The 22269-nt window shown below is 41.0% G+C and overlaps 1 protein-coding gene across 2 annotated transcripts in view; it reads right to left on the reverse strand.

Annotated features, from left to right (window-relative positions):
* The window catches only part of ZMAT3 (zinc finger matrin-type 3), a 47638-nt gene that overhangs the window by 7732 nt on the left and 17637 nt on the right, over positions 1-22269 (reverse strand). For both annotated transcript variants that reach the window (XM_032174031.2, XM_032174033.2), the window contains exon 3: positions 1665-1784. In XM_032174031.2, the coding sequence (XP_032029922.1) occupies positions 1665-1784 (120 nt within the window). The remainder of the gene's footprint in view (positions 1-1664; positions 1785-22269) is intronic.

Raw genomic sequence — 22269 nt, forward strand, 5'->3', positions numbered from 1 at the left:
CCATAGAAAGTTACTTAGCTCATCTAAGCTTCTAATAAACTTCCAGTGAGGCTGAAACTGCTGACCTATGGAAACCAATTTGAGTAATATGGTCAATACCTCTAAGTTGTTGCAAGCATTAAATGAGGTCAGGGCCTGGGACTAAAATGAAGCAAGTGAGACACTTGCCTTGGGCTCAGAATTTAATGGAGCATTAAAAAAAACTCAGTAATCAAGATTAATAATACTTTAATGGAATTTTTTTAATTAAATTTTCTTTTTTTTTTTTTTGAGATAGTCTCACTCTGTCACCCAGACTGGAATGCAGTGGCACAATCTTGGCTCACTGCAACCTCCACCTCCCGGGTTCAAGTAATTCTTGGGCCTCAGCCTCCCAAGTAGCTGAGACTACAGGCACACGCCACCACACCCAGCTTAAAAAATTAAATTTAATGCAAAAAATTAAGGATGAATAAAATGCCAAAATTTTACATTCAGAATCAGTAACAACAGTGCCATGCCAAGTCATATTGCAGCCTGGGGCAAAAGGAAAATCAGTAATACTTATTTTAAGTTTTTAATGTTTTGTTCACCACTATTTTACATCAATTTTACATTTCTAAAATATTGTATTAAATATCTATCTTTATTACTGAGTTTTTTGGCTCCTTCTTAAATTTGATGCCCAAGTTTAGTGCATCCATCACCTCATCGTAGTCCCAGCCCTGACCGAAACAACGTATGAAACATGCTCAACACAGTGCCTGGCACGATATGTACTCAATTATAACTATTATTATTTATGACCACTGTATTGTTTTATGGACATCTAACACTTCAAAGACAGATTAAGAGTAGACTCCATGTTTCAGAGGCTACTAAGGTACGGGAATATCTTGCCTAAATCACCTGTTCTATCTCCCAAAGTGCAAAAGAACTTGGTTTTCAAGTCTGTTTCATAATAGCAAGGTCCAAAACATGTTTACACAGGCTCTCTGAATAGAGGTAAGTAATAAACAATCTCAAACACCTAATTTTGCAACTGGAAGACAAAATCTGAAATAAATGGGATGAACTGTAATAAAGGAACACATGTTTGAAAATCTCTCTTTTCATTTTGGGGTTAGCTTAGACATTCAGGATCATTTAGCCCAGAATTTTTTTTTTTTTTTTTTTTGAGACAGAGTCTCACACTGTTGCCCAGACTGGAGTGCGGTGGTGCAATTTCGTCTCACTGCAAGCTCCGCCTCCTGGGTTCACGCCATTCTCCTGCCTCAGCCTCCCGAGTAGCTGGGACTACAGGTGCCTGCCACCACACCTGGCTAATTTTCTGTATTTTTAATTGGGACAGGGTTTCACCGTGTTAGCCAGGATGGTCTCAATCTCTTGACCTCATGATTCGCCCGTCTCAGCCTCCCAAAGTGCTGGGATTACAGGCGTGAGCGACCTCACCCAGCCCATTTAGCCCAGAATTTTAAGAAATGTATAAAGACTCATATAACAATAGCCTGCATTAAATCCAGCACTGTAGTTCAAGGAGTTAAAAGTACCAAGCAGCATCTTTCAGGATTATTTTCCCAACTGTACCCTAATGGACACATGGACGACAAATGTCATCCATAACCATTTGTGCATACTACAGCTTTCCACCCTAATGCTGCTTCACCCTGACACACATGTCTCACCTGCGGAGGGACTGGAACAACTGGAGTAGCTGCAGGCTCGACCACATTGCTCATTCTAGCAGGAGGAGGACAGCTATTTGCTGCATAGTAATTTCGGAGTTTCTTACCATGATTTTTACCCTAGAAATAAAAACAAAATGAGTACAGCAGTCCCCCCTTATCTGCAGTTTCAGCAATTTCAGTTAGCCATGGTCAACTGTGGTCCAAAAATATTAAGATATTTTGAGAGAGAGACCACATTCACATAATTTCCATGACAGTATATTTTTATAATTGTTCTTTTTTCTAATTAATTATTGTTATTATTCTCTTACTGGCCCAATTTATAAATTAAACTTTATCATAGGTTATGTATGTACAGGAAAAAAAAACGCATATAGAAGGGTTCAGAAATATCACGGTTTTAGGCATCTACTAGGGATCTTGATATCTCCTATGGATTAAAAAAAAAAAAGAAAACTAATCACCATGAGAAAGTGTGTCAAACTGAGTTAATCAATGTATTTACTTAATCACTTTTAAAAAAAAAAGAAAAATACACAAGTAATACTAACTACATTTTATTTCTTCATACATACACAACCCTGGGGGTAAACAGACTACTATAGTGCTAGATTTGATTGCTAGATCTTGAAGTAAAAGAGCCTACTCTTTGGCTCTAACAGAACAATTAAATTTATCTGGGAAAGACAAGAGAACACAGCCAAAGGAAATTAATTTCCTATATGTTTCTTAAAAAGTATCACATTGGTTGGGTGTGGTGGCTCACGCCTGTAATCTCAGCACTTTGGGAGGCCAAGGAGGGTGGATCACCTGAGGTCAGGACTTCAAGACCTGACCAACATGGTGAAACCCCATCTCTACTAAAAATACAAAAATTAGCTAAGTGTGGTGGTGCACACCTGTAATGCCAGCTACTCGGGAGGCTGAGGCAGGACAACCACTTGAACCCGGGAGGTGAAGGTTGCAGTGAGCTGAAATCACGCCACTGCACTCCAGCCTGGGTGACAAAGTTAGACTCTGTCTCAAAAAAAAAAAAAAAAAAAAAAAGAAGTATCACATTTTCCAGTGACTTATGTCCTCACCGAACTTCTTGCCATTTATATGCCACAGTTAAATATGAATTTCATGACACTCTGATCTAATGTACTTTATAAGTTAGTAATGAAATGGATAAACCAATTATTCTTTAAAAATTGCACTTACAGAGTATCTTTTTACTTACAAAGGATGTTCATTGCATTTATTCATTTGCTGCTCACAAAAATCTTGTAAGAGGAATTTGTTACTATTGTCCATTTATGACAGCCAAGGAACTGCGATCCAGAGACTGTAAGGAACTTGCCCCCAGCTCCCTTCTCAAGGGCTAAATAGCACAGCCAAAGCCTGAGACAGGCCTTCCAAATCAAAGAACGGCCCTTCCCACTACAGCATGATGGCTTCGAGATGCACTAAGAACCTCTACTAACATGAACTTGCCTTTCTCATCACGTTTTATTAGTCACATGATTATATTCCTTGAACTGACACAAACTAGTGGCAAGGGTCAATAGTACAAAAGCATTCTAAATAAGGGTAAAACAGTATGTTATTCTTTAAACTGCATTGTAAAACTCAAACCTGCAGGCAAACATTTATTCACCATCTATTTATATGCTAAGCCCTAGAAATAAACTAAGGACTAGCACATAGAAGAGGAGACAGATACATAAGCAGCTAAATAGAGTAATGAACTAAGATCCATCTTCTCCTCACTTCAATACCCTAAAGGTGCTTTTACCACGGTCACAGTGAACTCCGGAGTCAAATCCAGTGGTCACATATGTGCCTCCATCTTACTGGAACTCAAAGTAGCATGACACAGTTCATTTCCTTCTTGAAACATTCCTCTTTCTATCATCTATACTCCTTCTTCCCTCCCCACCTCTCCTCCTCTATCAGACCTCTAAACTCTACAATGTCCAAGGACCCACCCTTGGCCCTCTTCTATTCTCTCACTCTAGGTTATTTTATCCAGACCTATAGCTTTCAAATACCATGAGTAAGTTGGTGACTCCCCAAATCATCAATCTCCATCCTTGACCTTCACTTAACTGTTCCTTTTGCCTAGAACGTACCTCTTACAGATCTCTGTATGGCTAGCTCCTTCTAATCTTTCAAGTCTCAACTCAAACTGGACCTCACTCACTCTCAAGTGTCACAACCATTCCCCCTCCCCACACCACACACACTTCATCATATTACCACACTGTCTGGTTTTATTTTATCTTAGTACCATTAACCATATATCCAACTTCCTCCTGGTCATCCATACTTTCACGTCTTAAGAAGCATATCCAACTTAAAATAACTTTTGATTCCTCCTCCATAGAACTTCCTCATCATCACCATCACCACCACCACTAGTCATCCACAGTAGGTAAATGGCACCACCATCCACAAAGTTACCCAAGAAAAACCAAGGGGTCCTTTTCCTGATTCCATCTTTTCCTAAGCCCAACACATTCAACCCATCAGCAAGTCTTCTCATTCAAAATACATCCCACATCACTCCACTTCTCTCCATGGATACTACAAATACCACAGTAATCCAAGGTACCAATATTTTTCGTTTGCAGTAGGTAACGGTGGTCATTTGCAGTAAGTAACAACTCCTAATTGGTCTCTGCTGTTAATCTTGTCCTAGAATTCTCCTCATTATAAACCAAAGTAATAATTCTTGACATGAATCAGTTCCATGTCACTCCCTCACATAAAACTCTTCCAATGGCTTCCTGCTGTACTTAAAATTGACAAATCTTACCTATAAGGCCCTACACGATCTGGCCCCGTCTACCTCTCGGGTCTTATGTCAGACAGCACTGCTTCCTTCCCCTGCTCATTATGCTCCTGGCTCACTAGGCTGCATGTGCTCCTTAAACATGCCAAGCTCACACCAGCTCCAAGGCCTTTGCACTTAACTGTTCCTTTTGCCTAGAATGTACCTCTCACAGATCTCTGTATGGCTGGCTCCTTCTAATCTTTCAAGTCTCAACTCAAACTGGACCTCACTCACTCTCAAGTGTCACAACCACTCCCCCTCCCCACACCACACACACTCCATCATATTACCACACTGTCTGGTTTTATTTTATCTTAGTACCATTAATCACTATCTAAAATAATATAGTTTGTTTACTTGGTTTTTTTTGTTTGTTTGTTTTTTGAGACGGAGTCTCGCTCTGTCGCCCAGGCTGGAGTGCAGTGGCGCAATCTCGGCTCACTGCAAGCTCCGCCTCCCGGGTTCATGCCATTCTCCTGCCTCAGCCTCTCCGAGTAGCTGGGACTACAGGCGCCCACCACCATGCCCGGCTAATTTTTTGTATTTTTAGTAGAGACGGGGTTTCACCGTGGTCTCGATCTGCTGACCTCGTGATCCGCCCACCTCGGCCTCCCAAAGTGCTGGGATTACAAGCGTGAGCCACTGCGCCTGGCCTGTTTACTTGTTTTTTTCTCTTTCCTCCGCTCTCTGATGTAGACTCCTTGAAAATGAGGACCTTATCTGTCTTGTTTACTGTTCTAATCCCAACACCTAGAATGGTTTCCAGAATATAGCAAGCAAGCAATAAATAACTGTTGGATAAATGAACCAAGTATTATAATGAAGATAATAAACTGCTAGAAGAACACAGAGAAGGAATTTCTTACTCTTGCCTGAATGTATCATGGAAGACTTCCCTGAAAAGGGCGCCACTGACTCATCTTTTTAAATTAGCAAATGTTTACAGGGGAGGTAAGAAGGAAGGGAAAAGAAAACTGTGCACCGACAAAATAGCAAGAGCAAAAGCCCAGCCTTCAGTGTTGAGGGGCCACAAGGAGAGATAACGGTCTTCTAGATCCTTTAGAGGAGAGGCAGAAATGGAAACACACAGGGGGCTCATTCTTAATGCCTTTGCCCACGATAAAGAACTTGGACTTCAGAGGTAGCAGGGAGCCTCTGAGGAACTTTAAGCAAAGCAGTGCATGACTTGATTGTATTTGACAAAGATGAGCATCAGGGTAGCAGACCAAAGCTGGAAGCTGGGAAGATACACAGAGGAGAGTCAAGGACAAAATCCTAGACACTGCAATATAGAGTCTAGTAGAGAATGAAGATCCAGAAAATGAGATTGAGAATGTCTAGCCAAAAAGTAAGATAAAAATCAGACAGTATGTTATCGTAGAAGCCCACAACCAAACTGGAGTTCAAGAGTGTGGTCAGGATGAAGACAGACTCTCAGGAATGATCTGAATGTGGATGGTATTTAAAGCTATGGAGCCAAAAACCATCACCTAGACAGAGTGGAGACAGATAAGAGCTTGCAAAATGGGCCTGAAGCAAGATAATGGCTGGATAAAGGAGAAAGACACAGGAACTATGAAGAAGGTAAGAACAAGTAATAGCATATTGGAAAAGAGGGTAGAAAGGAGGTGAACCACAGGGTAAATAGAAATATTTATGAAAAATTTTTAAAGGTGTGGGGAGGAAAAAAGGCTTTGGGGAAGAAGATAGAGTCAACAATCTCAATCTCAATATGAGATTGAGACAACCGAAAGACCTTTTAACAAATCCAAGAGAGTGCAATGTGTGGCTTAGTGACAGCAACTGGAGACAGACAAATTCCTAGGCAGACAGGGATGGGTCCCTGTGAAACCCAACCTTCATGCCAAAGGCAGTTTAAAGCCTGAAAACTAAGCTGCCAGTTCTAGGTGGAGTCCACAACCAGAGTGAGAACTTCCTCGACGCCTTTTAGGCAATCAAATGGTGCTTTTTCCAAGCCCACCCGTGAACCAATCAGCACGCACTCCCCCATTCTGAGACCATAAAAATCCCAGACTCAACCCCACAGATGGCAAACCTCTTTTGGGTCCCCTCTCACACAGAGGGCTAATCACTCTTGGGCCCGCTCTCCACTGATAGCTTTCCTTCTGTCCCTCAATGAAATTCTTCTCTACCCTACTCACTCTCCAGTGTCCATGTACCTTATTCCTCTTACTCCTCTTGGTCACGGGACAAGAACCCAGAATAGGCCAACCTGTAACAAACACCCATTCACTGAGCTGCGGGTGGTGGGACCGAATGAGCTGTAACATGCCCCTGTTCGCCAAGCTACAGGTGGCAGGAACAAGAGAAAGCTGCAACATTTCTTGGGAGGTCAGATCTTGGGACTCCCCGGGTGAAAGTTGTAACACACCTTGGGACTCTGCCATTGCTGACATCTCTGAGTTTTTGGGCACCACCCACATTCCCCTCATCTAGATGACAACACCCAATGCAGAAGCTGCTGGCAACACACCCAGTGGAGCCACGGGCTGAGTGCAGATCCCTCAGTGGGCACAGGATCCAGGCCAAGGCACAAGCCAAGCACAGCCTGCCAGGCTGAGTGGGCGGAGTGAGCTTGGTGGAATGAGGCCCCAGGCAGAGGACACAGCAGCCACAGAGATTTCTGGCTGGTGAAGCAGCACCAAAAGAATCCTTACACTGCAACCCTCCCTCTCGCTCACTGAGCAACGGGGGAGAAAAAGACATTGTGCCATTTCCTCCCGCTTGCTGAACTACAAAAGCTGCAACATTAGCACTAAGGAAGTCAAGGCTAAGAAGGTTTAGAAATCTTCTAAAAACAGGTGAGAATTTGAATCTACAACTCTGGCAGAAGATAACAGAGTTAAATAGTTACTGACTAACCTCTATGTTCTGGCCACCATTCTAAGAAAAGGAGATAAAACAGTGAACAAAGGCAAAGTCTCTGCCCTCAAGAAACTTTTCTAGGGGACATAAACAGAATACATACATGTACATATATATATGTACACACACACAACCAAAGAAAACAGAATGACTGACAACTGCTCTGCAAAAAATAAAATAGGATGATGTAACAGATAATGGACAGGGATAGGGTGGGGTGGGCAGACAAGGCTTCTCTGGGGAGATACATGTCAGCTAAAAGCTGAAGCATGAGATGGCTCCAGTCGTGCAATGTAGAGAAAGAGGGAAGAGCTGGACATCAAGAGACCCACTTGGCTGTGTTAAGTCTGAGATCCCTTTTAGATGTCCAAAGAGAGACCAACCTGGAGTTTATGAACGAGGTCAGGTTAGAGATAGAATCTGAGTTATCAGTATGTAGGTGGAATTTAAAACCATGGAACTAGGGCCAGGCACAGTGGCTCATGCCTATAATCCCAGCACTTTGGGAGGCTGAGGCAGAAGGATCACTTGAGTCCAAGACTTTGAGACCAAACTGGGCAAAATGACAAAACCCCATCTCTAAAAAAAAAAAAAAAAAAATGAGCCAGGCATGGTGGTGCAAACCTATGGTCCCAGCTACCGGGAGCACTGAGGTGGAAGGATCGGTTAAACCCAGAAGGTTGAGGTTGCAGTGAGCCATGACTGCAACACTACACTCCAGCTGGGTGACAGAGCGAGACCCTGTCTCAAAAAATAAAATAAAATAAAATAAAATACAGGATGGCCAAATAGGAACAGCTCTGGTCTGCAGCTCCCAGCGTGATGGTCGCAGAAGACGGGTGATATCCGCATTTCAAACTGAGGTATACATGGTTCATCTCACTGGGACTGGTTGGACAGTGGGTGCAGCCCACGGAGGGTGAGCTGAAGCAGGGTGGGGTTTCACCTCAACCAGGAAGCCAAGGGGTCAGGGGATTTCCATTTCCTAGCCAAAAGAAGCTGTGACAGACTGTACCTGGAAAAATGGGACACTTTCGCCCAAATACTGTGCTTTTCCCAAGGTCTTAGCAACCAACAAACAAGGAGATACTCTCCCGTGCCTGGCTTGGCAGGTCCCACGCCCATGGAGCCTTGTTCACTGCTAACGCAGCAGTCTGAGATCAAACTGCAAGGTGGCAGCCTGGCTGGGGCAGGGGCGTCAGCCATTGCTGAGGCTTGAGTAGGTAAACAAAGTGGCTGGGAAGCTCGAACTGGGCAGAGCCCACCGCAGCTCAGCAAGGCCTACTGCCTCCAGACTCTGCCTCAGTGGGCAGGGCTTAGCTGAACAAAAGGCAGCAGACAACTTCTGCAGAGTTCAAAGTCCCGTCTGACAGCTATGAAGAGTGCAGTGGTTCTCCCAACACGGCGTTTGAGCTCTGAGAATGGACAGACTGCCTCTTCAAGTGGCTCCCTGACCTCCGTGTAGCCTAACTGGGAGACACCTCCCATTAAGGGCCAACGGACACCTCGTATAGGTGGGTGCCCCTCTGGGGAAGCTTGCGGAGGAAGGATCAGGCAGCAATACTTGCTGTTCTGCAATATTTGCTGTTCTGCAGCCTCCGCTGGTGATACCCAGGCAAATAGGGTCTGGAGTGGACCTCCAGCAAACTCCAACAGACCTACAGCTGAGGGACCTATTAGAAGGAAAACTAACAAACAGAAAGGAATAGCATCAACATCAACAAAAAGGACGTCTACACCAAACCCCATCTGTAGGTCACCAACATCAAAGACCAAAGGTAGATAAAACCAAAAAGATGGGGAGAAACCAGAGCAGAAAAGCTGAAAATTCTAAAAATCAGAGTGCCTCTTCTCCAAAGGATCGCAGCTCGTCACCAGCAACTGAACAAAGCTGGATGAAGAATGACTTTAACGAGCTGACAGAAGTAGACTTCAGAAGGTCGGTAATAACAAACTTCTCCAAGCTAAAGGAGCATGTTCGAACCCATCACAAGGAAGCTAAAAACCTTGAAAAAAGGTTAGATGAATGGCTAACTAGAATAAACAGTGTAGAGAAGACCTTAAATGACCTGCTGGAGCTGAAAACCATGGCATGGGAACTTCGTGACACATGCATAAACTTCAATAGCCGATTCGATCAAGTGGAAGAAAGGGTATCAGTGATTGAAGACCAAATTAATTAATGAAATAAAGCAAGAAGACATGGTTAGAGAAAAAAGAGTAAAAAGAAATGAACAAAGCCTCCAAGAAATATGGGACTATGTGAAAAGACCAAATCTATGTTTGATTGGTGTACCTGAAAGTGATAGGGAGAATGGAACCAAGTTGAAAAACACTCTTCAGGATATTATCCAGGAGAACTTCCCCAACCTAGCAAGGCAGGCCAACATTCAAATTCAGGAAATACAGGGAATGCCACAAAGATACTCCTTGAGAAGAGCAACCCCAAGACATGTAATTGTCAGATTCACCACGGCTGAAATGAAGGAAAAAATGTTAAGGGCAGCCAGAGAAAGGTAGAGTTACCCACAAAGGGAAGCCCATCAGACTAACAGTGGTTCTTTCGGCAGAAACCCTACAAGCCAGAAAAGAGTGGGGGCCAATATTCAACTTTCTTAAAGAACATTTTCAACCCTGAATTTCATATCCAGCCAAACTAAGCTTCATAAGTTAAGGACAAATGAAATCCTTTACAGACAAGCAAATGCTGAGAGATTTTGTCACCACCAGGCCTGCCTTACAAGAGTTCTTGAAGGAAGCACTAAACATAGAAAGAAACAACTGGTACCAACCACTGCAAAACAATGCCAAATTATAAAGACCATCAATGCTATCAAGAAACTGCATCAATTAATGGGCAAAACAACAAGCGAACATCATAATGACAGGATCAAATTCACACATAACAATATTACCCTTAAATGCAAATGGGCTAAATGCTCCAATTAAAAGACACAGACTGGCAAATTAGATAGAGTCAAGACCCATCAGTGTGCTGTATTCAGGAGACCCATCTCATGTGCAAAGACGCACAGAGGCTCAAAATAAAGGGATGGAGGAAGATCTACCAAGCAAATGGAAAGCAAAAAAAAAAAAGCAGGGGTTGCAATCCTACTCTCTGATAAAACATACTTTAAATCAACAAAGATCAAATGAGACAAAGAAGGCCATTACATAATGGTAATGGGATCAATTCAATGAGAAGAGCTAACTATCCTAAATATATATGCACCCAATATGCGAGCATCCAGATGCAGAAAGCAAGTCCTTAGAGTCCTACAAAGAGACTTAGACTCCCACACAATAATAATAGGAGACTTTAACATCCCACTGTCAATATCAGACAGATTAACAAGACAGAAGGTTAACAAGGATATCCAGGACTTGAACTCAGCTCTGCACCAAGCAGACCTAATAGACATCTACAGAACTCTCCACCCCAAATCAACAGAATATACATTCTTCTCAGCACCACATCACACTTATTCTAAAATTGACCACATAATTGGAAGTAAAGTCTTCCTCAGAAAATGCAAAAGAACAGAAATCACAACAAACTGTCTCTCAGACAGACCACAGTGCAATCAAATTAGAACTCAGGATTAAGAAACTCACTCAAAACTGCACAACTACATGGAAACTGAACGACTTGCTCCTGAATGACTACTGGGTAAATAACGAAATGAAGGCAGAAATAAAGATGTTCTTTGAAACAAATGAGAACAAAAACACAATGTACCAGAGTCTCTGGGACACATTCAAAGCAGTATGTAGAGGGAAATTTATAGCACTAAATGCCCACAAGAGAAAGCAGGAAAGATCTAAAATTGACACCCTAACATCACAATTAAAAGAACTAGAGAAGCAAGAGCAAACAAATTCAAAGGCTAGCAGAAGACAAGAAATAACCAAGATCAGAGCAGAACTGAAAGAGATAGAGACACAAAAATCCCTTCAAAAAGATCAATGAATCCAGGAGCTGGTTTTTTAAAAGATCAACAAAATTGAGAGACTGCTAGCAAGACTAGTAAAGAAGAAAAGAGAGAAGAATCAAATAGACGCAATAAAAAATGATAAAGGGGATGTCACCTCCGATCCCACAGAAATACAAACTACCATCAGAGAATACTATTAACACCTCTACATAAATAAACTAGAAAGTCTAGAAGAAATGGATAAACTCCTGGGCACATACACCCTCCAAAGACTAAACCAGGAAGAAGTTGAATCTCTGAATAGACCAATAACAGGCTCTGAAATTGAGGCAATAATTAATAGCCTACCAATCAAAAAAAGTTCAGGGCCAGACAGATTCACAACCGAATTCTACCAGAGGTACAAAGAGGAGCTGGTACCATTCCTTCTGAAACTATTTCAATCAATAAAAAGAAGGAATCCTCCCTAACTCATTTTATGAGGCCAACTTCACCCTGACATCAAAACCTGGCAGAGACACAACAAAAAAAAGAGAACTTTAGACCAATATCCCTGATAAACATAGATGCGAAAATCCTCAATAAAATACTGGGAAACCGAATCCAGCAGCATATCAAAAAGGTTATCCACCATGATCAAGTCAGCTTCATCCCTGGGATGCAAGGCTGGTTCAACATACACAAATCAAAAAACATAATCCATCACATAAACAGAACCAATGACAAAAACCACATGATTATCTCAATAGATGCAGAAAAAGCCTTTGGCAAAATTCAACAGCCTTCATGCCAAAAACTCTCAATAAATTAGGTATTGATGGAATGTATCTCAAAATAATAAGAGCTATTTATGACAAACGCACAGCCAATATCACACTGAATGGGCAAAAACTGGAAGCATTCTCTTTGAAAACCGGCACAAGACAAGGATGCCCTCTCTCACCACTCCCATTCAACATAGTGTTGGAAGTTCTGGCCAGGGCAATCAGGCAAGAGAAAGAAATAAAGGGTATTCAATTAGGAAAAGAGGAAGTCAAATTGTCCCTGCTTGCAGATGACATGATTGTATATTTAGAAAACCCCATCATCTCAGCCCAAAATCTCCTTAAGCTGATAAGCAACATCAGCAAAGTCTCAAGATACAAAATCAATGTGCAAAAATCACAAGCACTCCTATACATCAATAACAGACAATCAGAGAGCCAAATCATGAGTGAACTCCCATTCACAATTGCTACAAAGACAATAAAATACCTAGGAATCCAACTTACGAGGGATGTGACGGACCTCTTCAAAGAGAGCTACAAACCACTGCTCAAGGAAATAAAAGAGGACACAAACAAATGGAAAAACATTCCATGCTCATGAATAGGAAGAATCAATATCGTGAAAATAGCCATACTGCCCAAGGTAATTTATAGATTCAATGCCATCCTCATGAAGCTACCAATGACTTTCTTCACGGAATTGGAAAAAACTACTTTAAAGTTCATATGGAACCAAAAAAAGAGCCCCCATTGCCAAGACAATCCTAAGCCAAAAGAACAAATCTGGAGGCATCATGCTACCTGACTTCAAACTATACTACAAGGCTACAGTAACCAAAACAGCATGGTACTGGTACCAAAACAGACATATAGACCAATGGAACAGAACAGAGCCCTCAGAAATAACACCACACATCTACAACCATCTGATCTTTGACAAACCTGACAAAAACAAGCAATGGGGAAAGGATTCCCTATTTAATAAATAGTGCTGGGAAAACTGGCTAGCCATATGTAGAAAGCTGAAACTGGATCCCTTCCTTACACCTTATACAAAAATTAATTCAAGATGGATTAAAGACTTAAACGTTAGACCTAAAACCATAAAAATCCTAGAAGAAAACCTAGGCAATACCATTCAGGACACAGGCATGGGCACAGACTTCATGACTAAGCACCAAAAGCAATGGCAACAAAAGCCAAAATAGACAAATGGGATCTAATTAAACTAAAGAGCTTCTGCACGGCAAAAGAAACTACCATCAGAGTGAACAGGCAACCTACAGAATGGGAGAAAATTTTTGCAATCTACCCATCTGACAAAGGGCTAATATCCAGAATCTACAAAGAACTCAAACAAATTTACAAGAAAAAAACAAAGAACCCCATCAAAAAGTGGGCAAAGGATATGAACAGACACTTCTCAAAAGAAGACATCTATGCAGCCAACAGATACATGGAAAAATGCTCATCATCATTTGTCATCAGAGAAATGGAAATCAAAACCACAATGAGATACCATCTCACACCACTTAGATTGGCAATCATTAAAAAGTCAGGAAACAACAGATGCTGGAGAGGATGTGGAGAAATAGGAACACTTTACACTGTTGCTGGGAGTATAAATTAGTTCAACCATTGTGGAAGACAGAGTGGCAATCCCTTAAGGATGTAAAACTAGAAATACCATTTGACCCAGCAATCCCATTACTAGGTATATACCCAAAGGATCGTAAATCATGCTACTATAAAGACACATGCACACGTATGTTTATTGCAGCACTATTCACAATAGCAAGGATTTGGAACCAACCCAAATGTCCGTCAATGGTAGACTGGATTAACAAAATGTGGTGGCTGGGCACGGTGGCTCACGCCTGTAATCCCAACACTTTGGGAGGCCGAGGTGGGAGGATCACGAGGTCAGGAGATTGAGATCATCCCAGCCAGCACAGTGAAACCCTGTCTCTACTAAAACTACAAAAAATTAGCCGGGTGTGGTGGCGGGCGCCTGTAGTCCCAGCTACTCGGGAGGCTGAGGCAGGAGAATGGCATGAACCTGGGAGGCGGAGCTTGCAGTGAGCCGAGATCACACCACTGCACTCCAGCCTGGACCACAGAGCAAGACTCTGTCTCAAAAAAAAAAAAAAGAAAAGAAAAGAAAAGAAAATGTGACACATATACACCATGGAATACTATGCAGCCATAAAAAAGGTCAAGTTCATGTCCTTTGAAGGGACATGGATGAAGCTGGAAGCCATCATTCTCAGCCAACTATCACAAGGACGGAAAACCAAATACCTTATGTTCTCACTCATAGGTGGGAATTGAACAAGGATATCACTTGGACACAGGGCGGGGAACATCACACACTAGGGCCTGTCACGGGGTGGGGGACTAAGGGAGGGATAGCATTAGGAGATATACCTAATGTCAATGACAAGTTGATGGGTGCAGCAAACCAATACGGCACATGTACACCTATGTATCAAACCTGCATGTTGTGCACATGTACCCCAGAACTTAAAGTATAAAAAATAATAATAATAATAAATAAAATTAAATAAAACCATGAAACTAGGTAAGTTACTAGACAACTCGGTGATAGACAGCAAAGGACAAACCTCTAAGACACTACAATATCGAGTGTGGCAAAGAATCCAAAAATAAGACTGAGAATGCCCATGAAATAAGATAAAAACCAGACAAGTGTAGTGTCATAGAAGTCTGGAACAAAGTGGCTCAAAAGAAGAGTCTAGTTAAATACATTATGACCCAGGAACTATAGTTCTAGGTATTACCAAACAGAAACATACCTAGGAGATATCCATAAGGATGCTCCTAGAAGTATTGTTTGTAACAGCAAAAAAGGTGGAAACAATGTAAGTGACCACCTACAGGATAATAGATAAATTGTAGATTATTCATACAGAGGAACACTACACAGCAGTGAAAGTAAACACTCTAGGGCCATGCATGGAAACATGAATGGGTCTCATAACAAAATACTAAATAAAAAGAGCAAACTGCAAAAGAAGATATGTAAGAATAATTTTTAATATAGGGTCTAAAAATATAAAAAACAACACTATATACTTATATAGGGGAACACATATGTAGCAAATACACAGAAACAATGTGTGGTAACAATAAATATCAATCCAGTATAGTGGCTACATCTAGGGGCATAGGATAGGGATACAATTGGGAAGAGATATATGGGGACTTCAGCTGAATTAATAATTTTTACTCTATAAGCTAGATGGCAAATACAAATGTTTATTATATTTTTGGTACCTTATATCTGAAGGATTTCATAATCATTCAACAGAACAATAACCGAAAAAGGGAGTGGTTCATCAGGTCAAAAGCTACTGTGAATAAAGTCAGGATAGAGAAGTGATACTTGGATTTGCAAAGACAGAGGTCACAACTGGCCTAGCTAAGAATCACTTCAGTAGAACAGTGAGAGATAAAGGTCATGTGAAGTGGTTTAACTAGGAAAACACCCAGTACAGGCAATTATGCAGAAGAGCTCTATGACAGGGAGCAGAGAAATCCAGCATGCAGCTAGACAGAGAAATGGGATCAATGGAAAACTCTTTGAAAGATGGGTTTTACAGGCTTGTCTGTATGACAACAGGAAGAAGTCACTAAAAGCAGAACAGCTGATATAGGAGCTGAAGAGCATGACTACAGGAACACAGTCCACGAAAAGGCAGAAGAGGTACCCAGTAATAGTGGAGGGGTCAAGGTTAGATAGTATCAGGTATTTTATTTCCAAAGAAGCATCCCCAGTAGTATTCAAGCAGATATGGCATCCACAACATAATGATAATAATGGCAACTAAGAAAAGTATGCAAATTTGCAGGGAAAATAGCAGACAGGAGCAGTGTGTGGAGACCCACATCATGAACTTTTGCTCCAAGAACTACAGCAGGAACATACCAGGAGAGCTGAGGGTATCCACAGACCCCTTGAAGGAGGCGGATTGCCACTGCAGGCTCCGTGGGACAGCTGAGGAACTGAGTCTGCCTGCTTTCTCAGCTGGGAGGCTTGTGGTCTGGGGCAAGTTCTCAGCCCTGCCCACCAGCTGCCTGGAAATGAACTCAGTGCTGCAGATGAGGCACAGTGGGAGGTAGACCAGCCTTTCGGGCTGTGGGATGCATGGGAGCTGGGTGAGGCCTGTAACAGCCAGCTTTCCCCCAATTCCCTGGTGACCTGTGTGACACAGCAGAGGCAGCCATAATCCCCCTGGGAACATAACTCCATTGGCCCATTCACACCCCTATTCCCCATAGCAGCTGCAGCAAGCCCCACCCAAGGAGAGACTGAGCTCAGACACGCCTAACCCTGCCCCCACCTGATGGTCTTCTCTACCCACCCTGGTAGTCGAAGACAAAGGACATAACCTCTTGGGAGCTCTGGGGCCCCACCCACCACGTGATCATCTCTATACTACCATAGCTGATGCACTCTTAAAGCGTCACCTCCTGGCTGGAGACCAACCAACACAAAACCAGCACACTTCACAAAAATAACAACCAAGGACCCTCACTGAGTCCACTTCACTCCCTGGCTACCTCCACCAGAGCAGGTGCTGGTATCCACAGCTGACAGACATGAAAATGAATCATATCACAGGACTCCCTGCGGACACTCCCCAGTACCAACCCAGAGCACGGTAGCTCCACTAGGTGGCTAGATCCAGAAAAAAATAACAATTATTGCAGTTCAGCTCTCAGTAAGCCCCATCCCTAGGGGAAAGGTGAGAGCACCACATCAGGGGACCACCCCGTGGGACAAAAGAATCTGAAGAGCAGCCCTTGAGTCCCAGATCTTCCCTCTGACATAGTCTACCCAAATGAGGAAGAACCACAAAAATAATTTTTGTGACATGACAAAACAAGGTTCTTTAACACCCCCAAAAGATCACCCTAGCTTGCCAGCAGTGGATCCACACCAAGGTGAAATCTCTGAATTGCCAGAAAAAGAATTCAGAAGGTCAACTACTAATCCAATCAAGGAGGCACCAGGCCAAGCACGGTGGCTCACGCTTGTAATCCCAGCACTTTAGGAGGCTGAGGCAGGCAGATCACCTGAGGTCAGGAGTTCAAGACCAGCCTGGCCAACATAGTGAAACCCAATCTCTACAAAAAATACAAAAAAAAAAAAAAAAAGCCAGATGTGGTGGTGCTCGCCTATAGTCTCAGCTACTCAGGAGGCTGAAGCAGGAGAATCACTTCAGTCTGGGAGGCAGAGGTTGCAGTGAGCTGAGATCATGTGACTGCACTCCAGCCTGGGCGACAGAGTGAGACTCAGTCTCAGAAAAAAAAGGAGGCACCAGAGAAAGGTGAAGTCCAACTTAAATAAATCAACAAATAATACAGGTATGAATGGAAAATTTTCAGTGAAATAGATAGCATAAATAAAAAACAATCACAACTTCTGGAAATAAAAGACATGCTCAGAGAAATGCAAAATGCACTGAAAAGTCTCAGCAATAGAATCGAACAAGTAGGAGAAAGAACTTCAGAGCTCAAAGATAAGGCTTTCTAATTAACCCAAATCGATAAAGACGAAGAAAAAAGAATTCTTAAAAAATGAACAAAGCCTCCAAGAAGTTTGAGATTATGATAAATGACCAAACCTAAGAATAATTGCTGTTCCTGAGGAAGAAGAGAAATATAAAAGTTTGCAAAACATATTTGAGGGAATAGTTGAGGAAAACTTCCCCAGCCTTGCTAGAGATCTAGACATCCAAATATAAGAAGCTCAAAGAACACCTAGGAAATTCGTTGCAAAAAGATCATCACCTAGGCATACAGTCATCAGGTTACCTAAAGTCAAGATGAAAGAAAGAATCTTAAGAGCTGTGAGGTAAAAGCATCAGGTAACCTATAAAGGAAAACCTCTCAGATTAACAGCAGATTTCTCAGCCGAAACCCTACAAGCTAGAAGGGACTGGGGTCCTATCTTTAGCCTTCTTAAACAAAACAATTATCAGCCAAGAACTTTGTATCCAGTGAAATTAAGCTGTATAAATGAAGGAAAGATACTGTCTTTGTCAGACGAAAAACTTCTGAGAGAATTTGCCACTACCAAGCCAGCACTACAAGAACTACTAAAAGGAGTTCTAAATCTTGAAACAAATCCTCAAAATACACAAAAAGCATAAATACACTTGAAGCATAAATCTCACAGGACCTATAAAATAACACAATGGAAAAAAACCCAAGGTATTCAGGCAAAAAAAAAAAAACAACAGCACAATGAACAAAATAGTACTTCACATCTCAGTATTAACACTGAATGCGAATTGCCTAAATTCTCCACTTAAAAGATTCCAAATGGCAGAATGGATAAGAATTCACCAACCAAGTATCTGCTATCTTCAAGAGACTCATGTGATACATAAGGACTCACATAAACTTAAGGTAAAGGGGTAAAAAAAGATATTCCATGCAAATGGACAACAAAAGTGAGCAGGAATAGCTATTCTTATTTGAGACAAAACAAACTTTAAAGCAACAGCAGTTAAAAAAGACAAAGAGGGACATTATACAATAATAAAAGGCCTAGTCCAAAAGGAAAATATCACAATCCTAAATATATATGCACCTAATACTGGAGCTTCCAAACTTATAAAACAATTCCTACTAGACCTAACAAATGAGATAGCAATACAATAATTGTGGGGGACTTCAATAGTCCACTGACAGCACTAGACAGGTCTTTAAGACAGAAAGGCAACAATGAAACAATAAACTATACATTACAACAAATGCACTTCACAGATATTTACAGAAGATCCTACTCAACAACTGCAGAATATACATTCTATTCATCAGCACATCAAACATTCTTCTAGACCATATAATAGCCACAAAACAAGTCTCAACAAATTTAAGAAAATCGAACTTATAGCAAGTACTTTCTCAGACCACAGTGGAATAAAATTGGAAATCAACTCCAGAAGAAACCCTCAAAACCATGCAAATACATGGAAATTAAATAACCTGCTCCTGAATGATTGTTGGGTCAACAATAAAATCAAGATGGAAATTAAAAAATTATTTGAACTGAACGATAATAGTGACACAACCTATGAAAACCTCTGGGATACAGCAAAGGCAGTGCTAAGAGGAAAGTTCATGGCATTAACTGCCTACATCAAAAAGTTTGAAAGAGGTCAGGCATGGTTGCTCATGCCTGTAATCCCAGCACTTTGGGAGGCCGAGGCAGGCAGATCACGAGGTCAGGAGATTGAGATCATCCTGGCTAACACGGTGAAACCCCGTCTCTACTAAAAATACAAAAAATTAGCCAGGCGTGGTGGTGGGCGACTGTAGTCTCAGCTACTCGGGAGGCTGAGGCAGGAGAATGGCATGAACCTGGGAGGCAGAGCTGGCAGTGAGCCAAGATCATGCCACTGCACTCTAATCTAGTCTAGAGTGAGACTCCATCCCCCAAAAAAAGTCTGAAAGAACACAAATAGACAATGTAAGGTCACACCTCACAGAACTGGAGAAACAAAACAATCCAAACCCAAACCCAGCAGAAGAAAATAAATAGTCAAGATCAGAACAGAACTAAGTGAAATTGAAACAAAAAAAAATACAAAAGATTAAGTGAAACAAAAAGTTGGTTTTTTGACAAGATAAATAAAATTGACAAACCATTATTGAGGTTAGCCAAGAAAATAAGAGAGAAAATCCAAATAAGCTCAATTAGAAATGAAATGGGAGCTATTACAACAAATACCACAGAAATACAAAAAATCATTCAAGGCTACTGTGAACACCTTTATGTGCATAAACTAGAAAACCTAAAGGAGATGGATAGAAATATACAACCCTCCTAGATTAAACCAAGAATACATAGAAACTGAACAGACCAATAACAAGCAGCGAGATTGCAATGGTAATTAAAAAGTTACCAATAAAAAAAAAGTCCAAGACCAGAAAGATGCACAGCTGAATTCTATCAGACATTCAAAGAAGAACTGATACCAATCCTACTGACACTACTCCAAAAGACAAAGAAAGAGGGAATCCTCCCTAAATCATTCTATGAAGTCCATATCACCCTAATACCAGGAAAGGATATTACAAAAAAAAAGAAACTTACAGACCAATATCCCTGATGAACATAGATGCAAAAATCCTCAACAAAATACTAGCTAACCAAATCCAACAGCATATCAAAAAGATAATATGCCATGATCAAGTGGGTTTCACACCAGGGATTTGGGGATGGTTTTACATCTAGGGATGGTTTAACATCCTCAAGTCAATAAATGTGATACACTACATAAACAGAATTAAAAACAAAAATCGTATGATCACCTCAATAGACACAGAAAAAGCATTTGACAAAATCCAGCATCCCTTTATGGTTAAAACCCTCAGCAAAATCAGCATAGAAGGAACACACCTTAAGGTAATAAAAGCCATCTATGACAAACCCACAGCCATCATTATACTGAATGCAGAAAAGTTGAAAGCATTCCCCCTGAGAACTGGAACAAGACAAGGATGCCCACTTTCACCACTTCTATTCACCCTAGTACTGGAAGTCCTAGCCAGAGCAATCAGACAAGAGAAAGAAATAAAGGGCATTCAAATCAGTAAAGAGGAAGTCAAACTGTCACTGTTTGCTAATGAAAATGATTGTGTATCTAGAAAATCCTAAAGACTTATCCAAAAGCTTTTGGTACTGGTAAATGAATTCAGCAAAGTTTTAGGATGCAAAATTAATATACTCAAATCAGTAGCTCTGCTATACGCCACTATACACCAACAGCTACCAAGCAGAGAATCAAATCAAGAACTCAACCCCTTTTACAATACCTACAAAAAAAAATAAAATACATAGGAATATACTTAACCAAAGAGCTGAAAGACCTCTACAAAGAAAAGTACAAAACACTCGTGAAAGAAATCATAGATGACACAAACAAACGGAAACACAAACCATGCTCATGATGGGTAGAATCAATGTGAAAATGACCACACTGTGAAAAGCAATCTACAAATTCAGTGCAATTCTCATCAAAATACCATCATCAAATTCAATGCAATTCCCATCAAAATACCATCATCATTCTTCACAGAACTAGAAAAAAAATCATATGGAACCAAATAAGAGCCCTCATAGCCAAAGCAAGACTAAGCAAAAAGAACAAATCTAGAGGCCTTACATTACCTGACTTCAAACTATAGTATATGGCTATAGTCACCAAAACAGCATGGTACTGGTATAAAAACAGGCATTTAGACAAATAAAACAGAATAGAGAACCCAGAAATAAAGCCAAATACGGTCAACTGATCTTCAACAAAACAAACCAAAATACAAAGTGGGGAAAGGACACCCTATTGAACAACTGGTGCTGGGATAATTGGCAAGCCACATGTAGAATAATGAAACTGGATCCTCACCTCTCACCTTATATAAAAATCAACTAGAGATGGATCAAAGACTTAAATCTAAAACCTGAAACCATAAAAATTCTAGAACATTGGAAAAACTCTTCTAGACATTGACTTAAGCAAAGACTTCATGACCAAGAACCCAAAAGCAAACGCAACAAAAACAAAGATAAATAGATGGGATTTAATTAAACTAAAAAGCTTCTGCACAGCAAAAGAAATAATCAGCAGAGTAAACAGACAACCCATAGTAGGAGAAAATCTTTTCAATCTATACATCCAACAAAGAACAAAGATCCAGTCTACAAGGAATTCAAACAAATCAGCAACAAAAAACAAACAACACCATCAAAAGGTGGTCTAAGGACATGAACAGACAATTCTCAAAAGAAGATGTACAAATGGCCAACAAACATATGAAAAAAATGCTCAACATCACTAATTATCAGAGAAATGCAAATCAAAACCACAACGTGATACCACTTACTCCTGCAAGAATGGCCATGATCAAAAACTCAAAAAATAATAGATGTTGGCATGGATGTGGTCAAAAGGGAACACTTTTACACTATTGTTAGGAATATAAAATAGTACAACCACTATGGAAAACAGTGTGGAGATTCCTTCCTTAAAGAACTAAAAGTAGATCTACCATTTGATCCAGCAATCATTCTCCAGGGTATCTACCCACAGGAAAAGAAGTCATTATATGAAAAAGATACTTGTGCACACGTTTATACCAGCACAATTTGCAACTGAAAA

The sequence above is a fragment of the Hylobates moloch genome, unplaced genomic scaffold, assembly GCF_009828535.3.
Source record: "Hylobates moloch isolate HMO894 unplaced genomic scaffold, HMol_V3 SCAFFOLD_13, whole genome shotgun sequence".
NCBI classification, from domain to species: Eukaryota; Metazoa; Chordata; class Mammalia; order Primates; family Hylobatidae; genus Hylobates; species Hylobates moloch.